The sequence below is a fragment of the Anabrus simplex genome, chromosome 10 (assembly GCF_040414725.1).
Source record: "Anabrus simplex isolate iqAnaSimp1 chromosome 10, ASM4041472v1, whole genome shotgun sequence".
In the NCBI taxonomy this organism is placed as follows: domain Eukaryota; kingdom Metazoa; phylum Arthropoda; class Insecta; order Orthoptera; family Tettigoniidae; genus Anabrus; species Anabrus simplex.
The window spans coordinates 130,016,364-130,037,408 of record NC_090274.1 but is presented as its reverse complement, the minus strand read 5'-3'; the positions used below and the strand labels follow the sequence as shown (position 1 = coordinate 130,037,408).

At 37.8% G+C, this 21,045-nt stretch overlaps 1 protein-coding gene across 4 annotated transcripts in view; it reads left to right on the top strand.

The window, feature by feature from the left end:
- Hip1 (Huntingtin interacting protein 1) overlaps window positions 1–21,045 on the top strand; it is a 604,867-nt gene that overhangs the window by 467,390 nt on the left and 116,432 nt on the right. For all 4 annotated transcript variants that reach the window (XM_067154583.2, XM_067154580.2, XM_067154584.2 and 1 more), the window contains 2 exons: window positions 9,904–9,993; window positions 10,288–10,485. In XM_067154583.2, the coding sequence (XP_067010684.2) occupies window positions 9,904–9,993; window positions 10,288–10,485 (288 nt within the window). The remainder of the gene's footprint in view (window positions 1–9,903; window positions 9,994–10,287; window positions 10,486–21,045) is intronic.

The following is a 21,045-nucleotide window of genomic DNA, read 5'->3' as shown; positions in this document are numbered from 1 at the left end:
AACATTTAAATAACTGGGATGTCACATCAATGATGACTGGGACCTTACTCACGAGATCCAATGCAGAATTGAGCAGGCCAGAACTTCTTTTCAGAGACTTAGGAAACAAGCCGTGACCTTTTCATTTCACAACGGACACGACTACTCCGGTGCTACGTTTTCAGCATTCTGTTATATGGCGTTGAGGCATGGACACTAACTGAAACCATGTGTAAGAGATTGCAAGCATTTGAAATGTGGATGTACCGAAGGATGCTGAAGATACCTTGGACAGCTAAAATGACCAATAGAGATGTTTTGCACTGTATGAACAAAGAACACTACCATCAAGAGAAGGAAACTAGAATATTTTGGTCATATGTTGCGGAACTCTAAATACCACCTTCTGCAAGTAATACTCCAAGGGAAAATTAATGGAAAACGTGGTCCGGGGAGAAGGAGGACATCATGGCTCGGCAACTTGAGCCAGTGGTTTGGGGTGATGAAGCTTACTCTGTTCAGAACAGCTATGAACAAACAACAGATCATGCTACTGATCGCCAACGTTCTGCGAGGACATCGCACATGAAGAAGATGATTCTGCAGAGATTCAGAAACCAGGTGTTGGATTGCAAAACTTTCCTAGGAGCAGACGTGGACTCTGACCACAACTTGTTGGTCATGAAATGCCATCTGAAGCTGAAGAAATTGAAGAAAGGAAAGAATGCAAAAAGATGGGATCTAGACAAGTTTAAAGAAAAGAGTGTGAGGGATTGTTTCAAGGAACATGTTGCAAAAGAACTAAATAAAAAGGCTGAAGGAAACACAATAGAGGAAGAGTGGATAGTCATGAAAAATGAAGTCAGAAGGGCTGCTGAAGAAATGTTAGGAAGGAAGAAAAGATCAACTAAGAATCGGTGCATAACTCAGGAGATACTAGACCTGATTGATGAACGACGAAAATACAAGAATGCTAGAAATGAAGAGGGCAGAAAGTAATACAAGCGATTAAAGAATGAAGTGGATAGAAAGTGCAAGGTAGCTAAGGAAGAATGGCTGAAGGAGAAGTGAAAGGATGTCGAAGGCTGTATGGTCCTGGGTAAGGTAGATGCTGCATACAGGAAAATCAAGGAAACCTTTGAAGAAAGGAAATCTAGGTGTATGAATATTAAGAGCTCAGATGGAAAGCCACTTCTAGGGAAAGAAGACAAAGCAGAAACATGGCAGGAACATATCCAACAGTTGTATCACGGTGAAAATGTAGATAATTTGGTTCTGGAACAAGAGGAGGCTATTGATGCTGATGAAATGGGAGACCCAATTTTGAGGCCAGAGTTTGACAGAGCTGTGAGCGAACTAAATAGGAACAAGGCACCTGGAATTGATGACATTCCCTCTGAATTACTGACTGCCTTAGGAGAAACCAGCATGGTAAGGTTATTTCATTTAGTGTGTAAGATGTATGAGACAGGAGAAGTCCCATCCGATTTTTGGCAGAATGTTGTTATACCTATTCCCAAGAAAGCCGGTGCTGACAGGTGTGAAAACTACAGCACCATTAGTTTAGTATCTCATGCCTGCAAAATTTTAACACGTATTGTTTATAGAAGAATGGAAAAACAAGTTGAAGCTGAGTTGGGAGAAGATCAGTTTGGCTTCAGAAGAAATGTAGGAACACGTGAAGCAATCCTGACTTTACGTCTGATCTTAGAGGATCGAATCAAGAAGGACAAGCCCACGTACATGGCATTCGTAGATCTAGAAAAGACATTCGATAATGTTGATTGGACCAAGCTATTTAAGATTCTGAAGGTGATTGGGATCAAATACCGAGAACGAAGAATTATCTACAACCTGTATAAAAATCAGTCTGCAGTGATAAGAATCGAGGGCTTTGAAAAAGAAGCAGCAATCCAGAAAGGAGTGAGGCAAGGCTGCAGTTTGTCCCCCCCCTCCTTTTCAACGTTTACATAGAACAGGCAGTAAAGGAAATCAAAGAGAAATTTGGAAAGGGAATCACAATCCAAGGAGAGGAAATCAAAACCTTGAGATTTGCCAATGATATTATTTTATCTGCGACTGCAGAAGATCTCGAAGTTGCTGAATGGTATGGATGAAGTCTTGGGTAAGGAGTACAAGATGAAAATAAATAAGTCCAAAACAAAAGTAATGGAGTGCAGTCGAACGAAGGCAGGTGATGCAAGAAATATTAGATTAGGAAATGAAGTCTTAAAGGAAGTAGATGAATATGGTTACTTGGGTAGTAAAATAACTAACGATGGCAGAAGGAGGACATAAAATGCAGACTAGCACAAGCAAGGAAGAGCTTTCTTAAGAAAAGAAATTTGCTCCCTTCAGACATTGATATAGGAATTAGAAAGATGTTTTTGAAGACTCTCGTGTGGAGCGTGGCATTGTATGGAATTGAAACATGGACGATAACTAGCTCAGAAAGAAATAGAATAGAAGCTTTTGAAATGTGGTGTTACAGAAGAATGCTGACGGTGGGATGGATAGATCGAATCACATATGAAGAGATACTGAATCGAATTGGTGAGAGGAGATCAATTTGGCTAAATTTGACAAGAAGAAGAGATAGAATGATAGGACACATCTTAAGACACCCAGGACTTGTTCAGTTGGTTTTTGAAGGAAGTGTAGGTGGTAAGAACGGTAGGGGTAGACCAAGGTATGAATATGATAAGCAGATTAGGGCAGATGTAGGATGCAGTAGTTATGCAGAAATGAAAAGGTTAGCACAGGATAGGGTGGCATGGAGGGCTGCATCAAACCAGTCTATGGACTGATGACTCATACAACAATTGAACATGTAATTTTGTTATAATTTTAATCAAGTCATTGGAGATTTTGTAAAGCTAGTTCACTATATCAATTTGTGTTTTGAGTAGTATGTCCAGTTTTTCAGTGCGGTAAGTTTATCACTGTAAGTAGTGAATATGGACCACTATAGTCCATTAATAAACTCAGTCAGTATCACTTAGCTGTTCTTAATTTGTGAGTACTGAGCAGCTTGTGGCCACAGCTGCTTCCTATCCCATGTGCGGGTGCAAAGTTAAAGTTTGCTTGTGTGTGTGTTGCAGTATTACTTCAAACTTTACTGAGACACAACAGGTCAGCATCGTGCCATTGGCAGTATTGCGCGTAACAAATTTCATATTAGAGCCCGTATTGTCAAAGTATCAACTAGTGAAAATTTAGATTATATAATTCCACCTTTACAATACTGTAATTGTCTTTATTACAAAGACTACATTAAATTACACTCGTGAAACATGTTTCGTCCTCTTTTAGGACATCTTCAGTCACAAATACAAATACATAACATTAAAAATAAGGCGAGGACACATTAAAATAAGTAAATGCAAAGTCTTTGTATATTGTGACGCGGCGCGATAGCGTCTTGTCAATCTTCAATGTTAAAATGGTGCGGTGTGAACATGATATGAAGCATGAAGCCCAATTAAAAATCATATGTTAAAACTGTTGTTCAAAACGAATTGTCAATTATAAAACTCCGTAAGTGGCTATGCGAATAAAATTATGTGCATATTGCACATAAAACAGTGTTGTGGTGATGCCACATTGTGATAGATTTCTTGATTAGGAGGTGGAGTTATACTGATGCAAGTTGAACCTGATTGTGTGTTGACAATAGGGGCCTAAAAAGAAAAAGAAAATATGAATGAACTGTAGAATAAAATGCCGTTAAATGTGAACTAAGTGCCCATCCCGTCACTCACCTCCTTGCCCGTCCTACATCGACCACTCCACCTCAAGTGCTAAGGCTAACTGAGTGACGTCCTCGAAGGTCGTTGATGACTGACTGTGAGGGGAGGTTGAGAGGAGTTTGACGTAAGGGGAGAGGCGTGGGGTAAAGTATTACTCACGTGCCTTCGTGAAAAGAATTTATTGATTAACTCCTCGAAGAGTATATTGATATCCTCCCTCATCTAAGGATCATAATAATCAGACTCATTCAACCATTCCTGTATTTCAAGAGCCGGTTATTAATCTTTCAGAGACTTGTTTTGATAAGTCTGAAATAAGTGTTATGGAGAAAGGTCCCAAATTCAATTGGCCCGTTCAATTTAAACTTAAAGACGCGATCACGATCACGGCGGAAGCCGAAAGTGCAATACAAAAGTTACCGATAGAGAACCAAACAGAAACGAGATTTAAGATAAAGAAAAAACTTCCTAATTTAATAAGTAATAACAAAGATAGACTTTCTACACATCATAACCAAACAATGGCTTCATTGGAACAGAAAATTAAGGAGAACGATTTGATTGTGACTAAGGCGGACAAGGGGAATGCGACAGTCATTATGAATAAAGAATCATACAGAAAACCAAAACCTTTTTCGCAGAGAATTCTTTCAAAATTATAAAAAAAGACCCGACGAATATCATTCAGAGAAACTTTAAGAAACTTCTTAAACAATCTTCTTTCATCCTTAATGAAAGGGAGTCTCAAAAACTTATTAATATGAACGCGGGTATTCCGACGGCTAAGGCACTACTGAAGGTGCATAAAAAGAATATACCTATAAGACCCATCATTAATTTCAGAAATAGCCCTATATATAAGACGTCTAGATTTATGCACAATTTCTTAAAAAAACATTATAGATTTGAGGGTAATAGATCTATTAAGAATTCCAAAGAATTTTGCGATCGTATTAAAGATTTAAACAAACAATCGAACCATAAGATGTATTCATTCGACGTCAAAAATATGTTCTTGAATATTCCAGTATCAAAAACGATAAATCTTGTAAAGAATAATCTACTTAAATACAGTAATTTAAGTAGGCAAGAGATAGCCGATTTTATTAATATTTTGGAGTTCGCCGTCGCTAATAATTACTTTACTTTCAACGGTCAAATATATAAACAGGAAGGTCTTCCTATGGGGCCCCCAGCTTCGGGAATTATGGCGGAAATTTATATGGATTTTCTTGAAAATAGCAAAATTAACAATATTAAAGGAATAATAACCTGGTTGAGATACGTAGATGATACGTTTACAATAATTGACCATAGCATTACTAATGGACAGGAGGTATTAGAACAATTAAACAATATGGACTTTCTTTCGAAAGTGAAAATAATAAAGCATTAAACTTTCTTGACATTACAATTATTAATGACTCTAATAAATTTAGGTTTAAAATATTTAGGAAACCTACTCAAACAGCAAACGTAATTAAACAAAATTCTGTACACCCGGCAGCACATAAGAGGGCCTCCTTTTACAGTATGATTTATAGAGCTTATAATATACCCATGTCAGAAGCAGATCGTAAAAATGAATTTGATACTATTTATTTTATAGCAAAAAGAAACGGGTTCAACAGGCAATTTGTAGATAAAATTATTAGCAAAATTGAAAAAAAATCATTTTCCACATTAACCAAGGATACCAAAAAGAAAGAAGATAGTTACGCCCTTTTTACTTATAGTCACAGTAAAATATACGAAATCACGAATATTTTCAAGAAACTTAATATGAAAGTTTCTTTTAAAACAACCAATAACAACACTCATCTTTTCTTCAATCAGCACACTATCAATAACGGGAATAGCAAATTTCAGAAATCAGGTGTTTACAAATTAAAGTGCCAGCAGTGTCCCGCCAGTTATATTGGACAGACAGGCCGCAATTTTAACATAAGATATAATGAACATGTTAATGCGTCAAAGTACGGCAGATTCTCAGCATTCGGTTCTCATATGGACGATACCAATCATACATTCACGGGCATACAACAAGACCTTCAAATTCTCCATTTATGTAAGAAAGGAAATCTATTGAATATTTTAGAAAACATCTTTATAAATATTGATCAAAAATGCAACCCGATTTATAATCTTAATGAGATATTGGAGGATATTAATATACTTTTCGAGGAGTTAATCAGTAAATTCTTTTCACGAAGGCACGTGAGTAATACTTTACCTCACGCCTCTCCCCTTACGTCAAACTCCTCTCAACCTCCCCTCACAGTCAGTCATCAACGACCTTCGAGGACGTCACTCAGTTAGCCTTAGCACTTGAGGTGGAGTGGTCGATGTAGGACGGGCAAGGAGGTGAGTGACGGGATGGGCACTTAGTTCACATTTAACGGCATTTTATTCTTCAGTTCATTCATATTTTCTTTTTCTTTTTAGGCCCCTATTGTCAACACACAATCAGGTTCAACTTGCATCAGTATAACTCCACCTCCTAATCAAGAAATCTATCACAATGTGGCATCACCACAACACTGTTTTATGTGCAATATGCACATAATTTTATTCGCATAGCCACTTACGGAGTTTTATAATTGACAATTCGTTTTGAACAACAGTTTTAACATATGATTTTTAATTGGACTTCATGCTTCATATCATGTTTACACCGCACCATTTTAACATCGAAGATTGACAAGACGCTATCGCGCCGCGTCACAATATACAAAGACTTTGCATTTACTTATTTTAATGTGTCCTCGCCTTATTTTTAATGTTATGTATTTGTATTTGTGACTGAAGATGTCCTATAAGAGGACGAAATATGTTTCACGAGTGTAATTTAATGTAGTCTTTGTAATAAAGACAATTACAGTATTGTAAAGGTGGAATTATAAGATCTAAATTTTCACTAGTTAACAAATTCTTACCCGAGACTTGAGCGGTCCCTGAATGTCATGCGATGTGTGAGAGACCACATCGCTGTTGATTTGTGAATTGTGGACGGACACTCACCTGACCTAGTCCTTGTACAATTTTTTCTATTTCCCAAACTGAAATTCACCCTGGAAATTAATGGACGAGATCGAACTGAAATTGCAGACAGAACTACTCGGTTCCCCAAATTCCCTACCATAAGTGGAAACAGCGTTGGAAGCGTTTTAACGGGGGGGGGGGGGCGTACAAATAAGTCCCCCTAAAGAGTTATTTTTTGAAAATGCCACACTCGCGTATCATGAAACTACATTTGGAGGGTTCAGTGCCAGAGATGACTAAGCACCACCTGCCACGTTGAGAGTAAATGAACGATAAAGTCAACAAGGCACCTGGACAATGAGAAAAGTATCCTTTTCATAATGAAAAGTATTCCAAAGTTACTCTTATGCTAGTATGTGTACTACAAATTATGTCCTCAAAGAAATGCCCTCTGACAGTCAGCATGTTTTGGGGAGGTGTTTTTTTGCTCCTGGGATGATTGAACATACGCTATCACAGGAATTAAACTATAATATCCCCTCTTCATCCCGATCTGCTCTTGCCTCCACTGATGATCAATGGGAGGGACATACGTCAACAGCTTCAGTAGGTCAGTCCTGTTTGCAGGCGTTATCCTGTACCTTTGAGGTTACAAGAGGAGGGGGGTTTGTGTCCCTAAATCCACTTGGGCGACCAACTGTTTTCTTACTGAGATCAACGGTCACCGAAACAAGTTCTTGAACGCTGCAAACTTAAGTGGACTGTCTTTATGGGGAACAATATGTCGAATGTGGAACCACTGCACTTTTTGTCCTGCGATAGATGCTTTCCTGTTAGTGATCACATTCTGGGCTTGTTTGCAGGAATAGAACATGCTGCTGTTCATGTGAGTGATGTGGAAATGAGGTTTTCTTCTTTTTTGGTGATGCAATGACAGTCGACCAGATACCAGACATACGTGATTCATTAGTAGAGGTATTTTCTTCTATTTGATATGTCCTATCATACCAATGACCTCTCATGTACTGTATGGATCACACATCACAGTCGCTGTCCACTGGGTAACTCTTCTACTCATTACACCGAAAATGTCGAAATGAACCATGATGGCGCTGAGCCACTCGTTCAATATCGTCTTAGGAAAGGGGCATACCATTACTATCTTGATATCTAATATTAACCTTTGCCTTTTTGTGTATTCTTGTTACGTCATTAGCAAGTAAATATAACTTTCACAGACATTGGTTAAATGCCATGTTTTTTATAACACAATGCTGTCGGAACACTGTTTGTCAACAGATCAGAGTTAGTGATTTATTCTAATAGAGCAGTCCAGGATTGGCGAATGAACCACATTTTTTCTTGAACTGCTTGTTGACCCTAGAACTGGCAGTGCTCATTCCTGTGGTGGCAACTTTTACTTGTCTAAATAAAATACAAAATATCCGCAAGATATGAAATAAATCTACAAAGTGTTATATACGTAAAACTAATTCACTGAGGATTGTTGTGGTGACATGGAATTGCATAAGTGTTTTGATTACAAAAATGTTCAGTCTGTTCAAAAATTGTAATTCCTAAATTCAAAATAGTAATAAAACTTTCAAGGAGCAGAAATGAAATTGTTGAGAACATCGGTTAAAAAGACGAGAAGAGAGAAAATTCAAAATATTAAAATCAGAGAAGAGCTAGTACAGAACATACAGAAAGCAAGGCTGAGATGGTTCAGACATGTAAAAAGAATGGGAAAGGAACGGGTAGCAAGAAGGGAATTGGAAAGAGAAGTTGAGGAAAAGAGACCAGTTGGAAGACCAAGAAGAAGGTGGATGGATCAGATTTGGAAGGACATTAGAGAAGCTGGATTAGATGTGGCGGAAGTAATGGAGCAGGAAAAGCGGAAGCACAGAAAGGAGTGGAGAAGGCTTGTTAACGACACCTAGGCGACTGGAACAGGACATTGATGATGATGGCAACGATGATGAATAAAACTTTTGATCATATGTACACAAAACTGAACATGTCGCAAACAAATTGAGATATACAGATCATCATTAATGTATCTGTAATGTACTAGCAAACGTTTGATCACTCTGAGAGGTATATTCTTGAAAATATTAGGGAAAATATATTCGCATGCAATCATTTGGAAGTGCGCTCTTGGACTACTTTGTTATGGGAGGTTCTTCATCACTTTCTGATATTGATGTGAAGAAATAGCTGATAAACATTCCAAATCTGACTCTAAATCTGTTAGTTCATTCTCAATAACCTCAGTCATCTTCCAACAAATTTAGCGCTAGTCCTACGTCATTAGTTACTTTCCCTAATGAAGTGAAGATGCCTTGTTTAGACACAGACTGTACTAAATTTGTATATTATAAACCAGCTAGCCACAAAGGAGCCGGGAATTGGTCAGAGGAGCGTAGGAAAGAATTCAGCGAGAAAATGAAGGAATACTGGGCCAACAGGAAGGCTCAAGAGGCCACTAAGAACACAATCCAGTATGCTAAAAGGGGCAGACGACGACAAAAACACAGCTAGAACACAAGCACCGTGGTCCACAGATGGCCTAAACGCAAAGAAAAAAACAAATAACAAGATACATAGAGAAGAAAATAACTCTCACCAAATGGAAAACTACTAAATAAAAAAAGAATAGGTTTGTTTACAAACACTACAGAAATAGGACTCGAGCAGATCATCGAAAAACTGCACTCATTTATTTCTGTGAAATTGCGCCCAAAAAGGTTGTAAATATGAATGAAAGTGAACTCATGGCTGCTGTCGACATCGAGAACGACAAGAAGTGGACTTTTATGGCATCTGTTGAAAAAATGAGGAAATTACGAGAAGAAATAAGAACGTATTGAATATTTGACAGTGCCACTACAGCAGGGGCCAAAGTGTCAAATATGTGACAGTTGCCAGTTCTAGGGTTAAAAAGTTAGCATTGTTATCTCGACAGATATTGTATATTCTTGTCCTCTCCTGAGGTGGCACTCGCTCCCATTTCTAAGCACATAGCCCCCTCTGGCAATATCGGGAATCAAACCCGGGCCTCCTGCGGCAGCAGCTAACGGCACTACAGAGGTGGACAGTAGAATATCAATTCCCTGCAAGTTTGATGATGAACATTACTGAAAGTGAAAACAGATTTTCAATATCTCACATGTGGGAACCTTGTTGTTTACAGTTACCTGTATATCCCAGGCTGAGGCGATGGTCAAGAAGGCTGTCCATGAAGTCGACAATCCAGCCCTGTCTGCGGTCGTGTGTACTCCAGGTGAGGGCCTCTCTACTCTCCCTCTAGATTCTTACTGAAAACCACCTGTTTAAAGTTCTTAGTAGTTGTTTTTTTATAAATATAGACTGAATGCTGAAAGACGTAACAGTTTAAAATGAAAATGTATGAATGTACTTAAAGAAAATGAAATCTGTAAAATTTCTTCTCAGAAAGTAAGTTGTGGATATCCTTTGCATGTTGGTGTATCGAGTTTCCTGCTGATGGTGTCCCTTTCATCCCTGTTGTGTTTGTTCCTCTGTCCTTGCACTAAATTGTTTGCGTTCTATTTCACAGACTACTTCCAAAGCTTACCTGAGCCTGTCTTGAAGTCACTAGATGATTTAGACAGTTCGTTTGCTAAATTCATTTCTGATGGAACATCATTGCAAGGCCTGGTTAACACTGTACCGCTCATGGCCCACCTGTTGTCGACTTATTTAATCCAAGGAAAGACCACCTCTAACAAGTCGCCTGATATAGAGTTTGGAGAACGTAAGTATATTGGTGGTTACTCTGCATGCTCTGCCTCCTCGTCCTCCTTCGATCCCAATGTGCTCCTTCAGGCCGAGGTGTGTCTGATCCTTAATCCTGTAGACCAGTTGTTCGCCACATATTCTGATACTTTCATGGATACTTTTTAGCCAGTGTGAGAGTTTGACTGTTGTATCAGTTCGTTCATTCCGTGATAGGAAGCAAGACAAACGGACACTATAGAAATTGGTATTTCACTTGTAAGTGGCATTGTAGCCATACTTCAGATACATTTTCATTACTAAGAAAATGTTCACATATTGTCAGTGGTTCAGGATTATCTCCAAAGTTAGCATCAATCCCTCTATTACCAGAATCTGTTGTGCAGCCCTCCGAACATAACCCAGTCAGTCTGAATGTCTTCAGTTTCTTCACATTCATGTCTATCGACGTGGAATTCATCACTCGATTCGGAAGAATAATTATAATTACTTTCATCTTCACTTTTCATCGCAAAGCAAGAGCATTTGCTCAATATCGCTGCTAAATTACTTTGTTTGTTTACACTCGGTGGGGGGTGGGGGGATTAGCATAGAAGCCATATAGCTTCGACTCCTGACCACACGGAAAATGTGTGTGCGTGGCCACTTAAATTCTACCAGGAATATGATATTATACGGAATTACAATGTAATACTTCATTGCAAAATAAGGCCAGTAGATGTCAGAAGTATCTATAAACTTCTGACTCTTATAAACGGTTGACGCAATCTGTAATAAACGCACAAACTTGGGTGACAGTTATAAGCGGTTCACCCACCTTGCGAATAATTATCCTGATGCTTATAAGCGGTTGACGCTGGGAAGGGGTTAACAGAGTTTTTGGATTCTTCTAAATCTAGTCAGTGCAAAGCCAGAGTTTGTTTCAGGCATCAAACTTGCTCATTACCTAGTGTTTCTATATACATTTTCACGGGAATATCTAACCTAGTGAACGATGTGTTGAAGTAACCATTGTTCTTTACTTTCTAAATAATGGACAAGTTTTTGTTGAGCACTAATAAGCATTACAGGAATGAGGGCACACCACAAACTAGTGGTAGGAAGTAGAAATACCATCAATTTGATGACAGTTATTTGAATTTTGGATTTATGTTACCAAGTAAACTAAAATGGCACTGAGAAATTAATAATCCAAAAATAGTCAGTAAACTTAATAATTATTTCAAAAGAAAATTTAAAGAAATAATACAACAAAAAAGTTTTTTCTAAGCAGGCATCAATACCAAACAGTGATATGATTGTTCAAAATCTTTGCTGGTTTAGCACTTAAAATGGTTCTTAATTTAAAATATTTGTTTATTTTAACTTAAGGCACACTAACCAACCATAACGAATGTTCTGACCTCTGAGTGCTGTAAAAAGTAGTAGTTTGGGAAGCCCTGCTGGAGACTTGACTTTATTTTCTTTATGAAAATTTTGACCTGCTTTTCCATGTTTACTAGTGGACATTTGCAACATCCTGTAGGCTTCACAGCAACTGAACCCATCTACTCAGAGTGATGTCAGTCGTCTGCCACAGACATACCACTCTCTGTTTGCATTGAATTTCCTTATCTAGCAAAATACTCTTCTATGTTGATGAACTTTGACATTCTTCTGGTGTTCATTTTGTGAGTCGTCAACTGTTACTCGGTGCTCTTAGTGCTTCTACTATCGAAGATTGCACCAATGTATGAGGGAGGATGGGGCTGCACGGTTCTCTTGTTCAGATTCTTCATTCCTGCGACATTCTTGCTCAAACAGTTCATCAGCAATAGAGAAGGTTCGGCACCAAAAGAAGCAGTCTTTATAGCGCTTCAAAGGGGCACGACAGGATCTTGTGGCTGAGCAGAGTTCACCGTATTGAAATTGGCAAGGAAGCTCATGGCAGAGGTGGCCAATTCTTGCACGATTTCTCAAGAACTAAGACTCTGGAGTCATGATTCTGGTATTTGCTATCAGAAGGAAAGTTTCTTTATTCTTGAAAACTATTGTTCCAACAAAATGTCTTTCAGTCTGGTCATTATTGAGGTGATGTATATTATACTACCATACTACAATGAAAAATAAAATGCCTGGTATGATTTATTGAACATAATTACTGAATGCAGCTTGAAAACGCAATTATCCCTTAATATTGTTCCTTCCACTGTAGAAAATCACGAAGTTTGTTTCACCTTAATCTTTTTTTAAATTGTCCTTCATCATGTTAAGAAGTTTGTATGTTGTCCAGTTGTATAGTCTTTCAGTGGTACTGATTGTTGAAATCTGTCAGTGGCAGACAAAACTTCATAAAGCGACTTTGTTTCATGTACACAATCTGCATCATCATCCGTCATTACCGCCATCAACAGATTGATCATTGGTCTTTGTAATCATATGAAAAAAAAAACACACTGTATTAAAACTTTGCAAGCAGCATAAGTTAGGGGTGTAGCATTAATTAAAATCAATCTTACAGCTCTGTAAAGTTTTCCTTCAGGTCATCATAGCTGCTGAATCTACCACTTGAGCAAGAACATCTAAGTGCTCTTGCAGCACTGACACAGGAAGTACTTCTTCCGAAGCTGAAGCATCACTACAGTTATTTTCTTTGCTAAATCTGATGAATGGGCAACTTCACCCATGTGTGCAATCACATCAGCTTGGGTAATTCACTGATCACTGTAATTTTGCAGTTGTGTTAGGAAATGGAGTTTCATATTTTTCCGTTTCAATTGATTGACATGGCAAGGAACATTATCTGATGAAAAATCAGCCTTTCTGTTTTAACTACACATGTTTTTATAATTTAAACATTTCAACATGATATTTTTAAATTGACACTTATTTTTTTTCAAAATTTAGTGCGCATCCTTCAGAAATTCCCCTGTCTTAAAGTCTTTCCGGTTTGCTTGCCATCTGTCTGAAGTTAGTATTGCTGAAACATTTAGAATGATTGCTGCAGGTGGTTCTTTTTCACCTGCCCAATTTATGCACAAGGACACAGTTTAGCATCCTGCTCACTGTTCTGACTTTATCATCAATGATTTAGATGGTAAAGCTTGAAAAAATAACCCAGTTTCAACTATATTGTAACTTTCAATAAGAGAGGGAAGGCCTCATCACTTATTGAGCAGAAAACAAACATGAAATCTTCTGTTACTAGCAGTGAAATCTAAAACTCCAATTTGTTTAGCAATTTCTAAAGCCTTTTCTTACTTTAGAGCTAGGCTGAGTTTATGCTTATGCAGGTCATTCACAGAGCCTCTTCCAGTCTTCTCTTTTTCCCCATATTGTATCGTTCATCACTGTAGTCCTACCTGATCCCTCCATGTTGAATTTCTTGTCCCATTCTCTTGATGTGGCGGAACCATTTCTCTCCATAGAGAGGGTTGATCTGTCCCTCCTTGTTTTACCCAAGATCTCTGTCGCTTGTAATCTACTCTACTGTCCATAGGTCAGTATTGGCAAATATGATTATTGCTTTGTTAGGTAATTTCTAATTATGTCTGATGCACAGTATTTCTTCCTTCATGTTTCCTTTCCCACTTAGCTTACTTCCTAGGTATTTAAAAGATTCTACTTTTTCCATTACACGTAACATCCTCCATTTTTTTTTTTTTTTTTAATCTACTGATTTTCATTACCTCACTTTTCGTTAAACTTATTTCGATGCCTGCTTCTTCAATTGCCCTCTGCCAGGTATTTAGTTGTTCTTCCAATTTTTGTTCATTTTCTCCCCATATCACTACATCATCTGCATATGCTGTGACTTTCATAACATTTGCTGTTGACCCTTGGCGAACTTTCCTGATAATGTTCTCCATTACTATATTAAAGAGCACTGGTGAAAGTACACTTTCTTGTCGAACTCCTCTGCCTGCTCTAAACCATTCTGATTTTTTTGCCATCTATTATAACACATTTCAGACATTTGTTATACATGTTTCTAATTCTGAATTACATTTCTCTTGACAGTTCCATTCAAATCAAATCAAATCAAATCAAATCAAATCAAAATCTCTTTATTTGCAAATGAGGTGTCTACCTCGGTGGCAAATGGTACACTAAAATACATTATTGTCAAGCACTAAATATTAAATTAACAAAAGAAGAAAATTTTTCCTATAATACACTATTATACAATTTACGCTAACAATGTTTTCTATTAAACACACAGCTCATCCTTAATAAATTTATATTGTTTACAAAATTCTAATTATATCTCCTGTACTACTTACAAATATAGTCAACTGATATACTGTACAGTATGTGGAATTGCTTCAAATGATACTATAAAACTGGTATAACATTAATATTTTCATTGCATTTATTTATTTATTTACTTTTTTTTTTTTTTTTTTTTTTACCCGTTCTGGATCCTAAGTAGCATAACGACCTGCTGCGTCTTAACCAGAGCCCCTTTTGCCACCACTTTTCAGAGTTCCTGAAGGGCCTTCACAGCTACCGTAGCGGTCCCAGGGCCCTCGAAGTCCCCACTGTACTTCACCCCTACAGGCAGTCCCCTACTTTGGCTGTCCAAACTCCTTAGACCAGGGGATGGAATTAATTTATTCACACACATTTTATTTTATTTACAATAACCTGCACCGGTCGAATGCCCTCTAACACTTCATTTATTTTCTCTGTTGCTGTTTATTCTCTTCTTGAATATCTGTACAGATTTTGGAAAAGGATCAAACACTACCCCTGGTAAACTGTTCCACTCCTTCACACCCTTCCCAGTGAATGAAAATTTACCCCAATCGCTTCTGCTAAAATTCCTTCTAATTTTATATTTGTGGTCAGTCCTGCCAATATAATTATTTTCCAACTGAACCCTCTCACGGATATCTCCCCATGCTGCTTCTCCTGTATAGGCTCTATATAATCCTGTAAGTCTAGTTTTCTCCCTTCTCTTACTTAAAGTTTCCCACCCAAGTTCCTTTAACATTTCTGATACACTACTCTTTCTCCTGGAATCCCCTGTTACAAATCTTGCTGCTTTCCTCTGCACACTATCTATTTCTTTTATTAGGTATTCTTGGTGAGGATCCCAAACACTGTTTGCATATTCCAATAATGGACGAACCATACTCAAGTAACTTTTTTCTTTTAATTCTTTGTTGCATCCTTTAAGTAGCCTCATTATGACATGTAATGATCTGTATGCTTTCCCAACAATGTCATCAATATGACCCTTCCAGTGCAAATTACTTTCAAATCTCACACCTAAGTATTTGCACTTGCCATCTTTTGGGATAACTACCTCATCCAAAGTATATTCAAATTCAGTTTTAAAGCTCCTGTTTGTAAAAGTTGTAACAGTTGATTTGCCTCCATTAACCTTCATATTATTTTCTTCAACCCATTGTTGGATACTTTCAAGGTCCCTTTGTAATTCTGAACAATCCTCAATGTTGTTTATTTTTCTATAAACAATTATGTCATCTGCATACAATCTTATTTTTGATGTTATATTGTTCCCTAAATCATTTGCGTATATTAAGAAAAGTAACGGACCGATTATACTACCCTGTGCAATTCCCTTCCAAACTTTCTCTTCCTGAGATACATTATTTCCTACTTTGACTTTCTGAACCCTTGAATTTAGAAATGCTTTTATCCAACGTGTAACCCTTACGTCCAATCCTATTCCCTCCAATTTCTTTAATAATATTCCATGTTCCACTCTATCAAAGGCTTTGGAAAGATCTATGGCTATGCAATCTAACTGACCTCCTGAATCCAACTGATCTGATATGTCCTGCTGAAATCCCACCAGTTGTGCCTCACAAGAAAATTTCTTTCTAAATCCATACTGGCTCCTCATGAACCAATTTTTATCATCACATATCCCTCTGATGTACTTCGATATTAAACTCTCCAGAATTTTACAAACTATACTGGTCAGGCTGATTGGTCTGTAGTTCTCTGGTTTCCTTTTATCACCCTTTCCTTTATAAATTGGTATTATTATAGATTCCTTCCATTCCTTTGGTATTACACTATTATTTATGACATAGTCAAAGAGAAATTTTAAATAAGGCACTATGTACCACCCCATTGTCTTTAATACCTCCCCAGTAATTTGATCACTTCCTGCAGCTTTTCCTTGCTGAAGCAGTTGGATTTCTCTGAAAATATCTTCGTTTGTGAATGAGAAGCTTCTTGTTTCCCTCTGTCTCTCTCCCTCTCTATCTTCTGTTTTGGTTTCCAACTCTTGACAATCATCTACTGAATCTCTAAATTCCCTACTAAATAGGTTTGCTTTCTCAGTATCTGTTAAATAGTGTTCACCCCCTTCTCCCACCATTGTAGGAATTTGGACTCCTTTTCCTTTTTGATTCCTGATATATGAATACAGCTTTTTCCATTTCCCTTTGTGGTCATTACCCTCTTGAAGTATGCCATTCATATAATTCTCTTTTGCTTCCTTTTTCACTCTATTCAGTTCCCTCATTAGCTGTTTTCTAGTTTTTCTACTCTCCCTACCCTCTTTGATTTTCCTGTTTACTATTCTGCATTTTCTTTTTAATTTTCTTATTTCCCTTGTATAATAAACAGGGTCTGAGGTCATTTTACCCTTCTTAACAGGTACAAATCTCTTCTCTCCTTCCCAAATAATTCCTTTAAATTTAGCCCAAAGTGTATCCACGTTACTCCCTTCACTTATCCAACAACTGAATTGTGATTTAAGGTAAGTCCCAAATTCATCAACTTTAGTTTTTCTGTACAATTTCTTGTCTTGTGTAACCCTCTTATTAAGCCTTTTTGGTACGAGTCCTACATTCATTATTACAGCCTTATGGTCTCCTATTCCTTCAATTAGCTCAGTTTTATCAACAATTTCCCATGGTTTAACCAAGAATACATCTAGTAAGTTATTGAGACGAGTCGGTTCTTGTACTACTTGTGTAAATCCTCCCTCCCAAATTAACTTATTTGCCAGTTTCTGTTCATGGGCTTCACTTGCAGCTCCTTTCCATTCAACTTCAGGCAAATTTAGATCTCCCCCAATTATTACCATATCATTATTATTGTTTTTATGAGTATAATCTATTATTTTTTCAAAGATTTCCATGTCTCTTTCCTCTCTTCCAGGCCTGTATGTTCCTATAATTCCCACCTCCTTCATATTATCACAAACTAATTTTATCCCTAATATTTCATCCCTTTCATCGATAAACCATTCATGTGAACAGTAAGTTTCCTTCACCAGAATAAACACCCCCCCTCCCTTTTTATCTCCTCGGTCTCTACGATAGACTGTGTACCCTTCTGGAAATACTTCTCTATTACCCACCCCTTCTTTCAACCACGATTCCACTCCTATCACCACATCAGTCTCATAAGATTCCATCAATGTACCGAATTTTAATTGTTTATTTACTACACTTTGACAGTTTACCAAGAGCAATCTCAGACCCCCTTCCTCCCTAAAACTTGACTGTTGCAATTGGGTAACTTGAAATTCCTTACTATCCTGAGTTTCTTTTTCTAGTTGACTGAGCCAGCTTGAAGTACAGCTGGCTCTTTCTACTAGTTTTCCTGGTCAGTATTATAACTCAAGGGAGTTGCCTGTTTTACAGTACATATCTTAAGATTAATAAAATCTAGAACAATATTTGCTATCTTTCGTTTACCTGAATTGTTTAGATGGAGGCCATGTTTTGTATAACAGTATCTCTCAAAACTGCTGCATTCAATAACCTGAGTATTCCGAAAATGTTTACAAATTTTAACAATATCTGTATTGACCTTGTCCACTTCAATGTTCACACACGAGTCTCTACTCAAATCATGCCTGTGGGGCACGTTCACTACAAAAACGTTAGTGTGGGTCAGCTTCCCTAGTGTATGTTTAAGTTGTGATCTTACATTCTTGGCGTCGTCGCGAGCTACGTCGTTCGTCCCACCGATGATAAGCACTGCATCGCCGCTCCCGAAGTTCCTAGTTGCTGCTTCTACGTTTTCCACAACACTGCTGATAGAAGCTCCTGGATATATTTCTCCGGTTGCTGCTATATTCTCGTCGTTAATCACTCCTGCAATTCCCCTTCCTTGGCTATCACCAAACACAGCTACCTTCACTGATTTAGGCCTAACTGGGTCTTGAATCTGAATTCTAGGCCTAAATTTTAAACTCGGCACGGCAACGGATCGCGATGATTTGGTTTCACGCGCGCGATCACTTTCTTCCAGGATTAAATTATTTAGGGCAGAAAACCTATTTCTAATGTTTATTTCCGGAAATTCAGTTGTAGATTTCTTCTTAGCCGGCCATCCACGAACTACTTGACACCACGTGCTCGAGTTTGTTACTTGTACCGATATATCACTCGAAGAATGGTCAGTCCCAAATTCTAGCGATCGCAGTCTTTCTTTTAATTCTTGATTTTCAACTTTAAGAGTCTCATTGTCCTTTTTTAGAATGTTTATAATTTCTAATGCACTTTTATATTCCTCATAGACTGTTTTCGGTGCTTCATCAACGCCGTCCCCAACAACAACATTCCGAACACACTGCTCACAAATCCAGTCAACATTTTCATTAGTTTTTACGTCTCTAGGGCAATTTCCGCACTTATAATGCCAGCATCGATCACATGAATCACACAACATTCCATTTTCACTAATTTTCGACATTTTCCGCACTTTTCATCACATTTTACGGTTAATTTACTCGGAGAATAAAACACAACGTCGTCATTACTGGGCGCCATTTTGAAAGGAAAAAAAAAAGGAAAAAAAAAAGCTATTCACCCCTTGCCATATCTCTTCCTTTCTAACCGTGTCATAAGCCTTTTGTATATCTATGAATGCAAATGCAATGTTTTTCCCAAATACCCATTTCTTTTCTGCTACTTGTCTAGCTGTAAATATGGCATCAATAATTGATCTTCGAGGTAAAATCCTTGTTTTTCTTCTCTTAATTGTGAATGTATCTTGTTCTTGATTTTTTTGTAAGATTATCTTTTCATACATCTTCATGCAATGACACTAATGCTATTCCTCTGTAGTTCTCACAAAGTTACCTTTTATTACCTTTTTACAACTGAATTTGTGTTTAATGTTTTTGGGTTTGAATTTTGACAGGGTGTTTTCAGAATGCTGAGACTCGTTCTTACGTGTTGGTTTGGGCTCTCCAGAATCCATAAACGCAATTGTGCTGCTTAAGACGACGGAGGATTACCGTTTCAGGAGGAATTATTTCCTGGGAAGTTTCTGTCATGTATTTGGAAGTTACTTAAACCTCAAACAAGGATTTTTTTTTCTCTTTTACATTACACTCTTAAAACTAGAATCGTTAGTTCCAGAGTTACATTCAGCTGCTTACAATGCTGCTTACTTTTCTTGTGCAACACTGCATGCTGTATTCAAAAATGGCTTCTAAACAGCTTAAATGTGCTAGTGCCACTGCTGCTACTCTGATAATTATTGCCAATAAACACAAACGTAATCGAAAGTGATGCGTGTCAGACTTCCTAACGTAACGTTGTTTGCTTTACGTCCCACTAACTACTTTTATGGTTTTCACAGACACCAGGGTGCCGGAGTTCTTTTACCTGTCAGTAAATCTACCAACACGAGGCTGACGTATTTGAGCACCTTCAAACACTACTGAACTGAGCCAGGATTGAACCTGACAAGTCGGGGTCAGGAGCCACTCACCATGCGGGGTCGGAGTATGACATTAAATATTCTTAAAGACATCAGTATTGATAACTATTTGTATCATAATTTTACTCGGATGTCTCCACATGACTGTGAGATACTCTTGCAGTTGATTGGGCCACTCATAAATAACGAAAACACTAATATCAGACAAGCCACTTCACTGTTAACTGTGACTTCACGTTTTCTAGCTACTGGTGACTCCTATCACACAGTATTGACAAGTTTTCATTGCCTATTTGCAGAGATCAAACTTTAAAAATAAATCACGAAATCTAATGTTTGAAATATAATCACTGTCTGATTAACTGTCAGCTAAATTTATTATAACAGGATCAATAGTACGGACGTCTTCCTTGAGAGCATCTTTCAGCCAATACTGTTTCTCAATTTTTTTGGTGTGTCCAATGCATTTTTTCCATAGCTCCAGAGTAACAGACCTCAAGGTTTCTTGGCGTCACCTCCATTGACCTTCCTCTCTTTAGCTATTTCATGTTTTACATATGGCCACATCGACTCTCTGGGGTTAAGCTCACAATGAGCGGGAGCCAGACGAGTTCACCGTCAGGACAAACGTGCTTGATGATCGGTTAGAGTTTCTTTTCAGGCGTCCAGAAGTGCGGCTTTATGGATTTTTTTCTTTACTTCGTCAGACTCCGTAGCTGAACAGGGAGCGTGTTGGTTTTCGGATACAACGGTCGCAAGTTTGATTACTGGCCAGGTCGTTGAAATTTATCCTCTCTCGGGGCTTATTCGAAGTAGTAATGGCGGGTCGCATTCAACTTTTGAAACCTTTTGTATTTAAAGTTCCGGGTGATGCTTCGTTATCTAGCATGTTCTTCCCTTATTCCACTTTCTCACTCCAAAACACAACACGTTG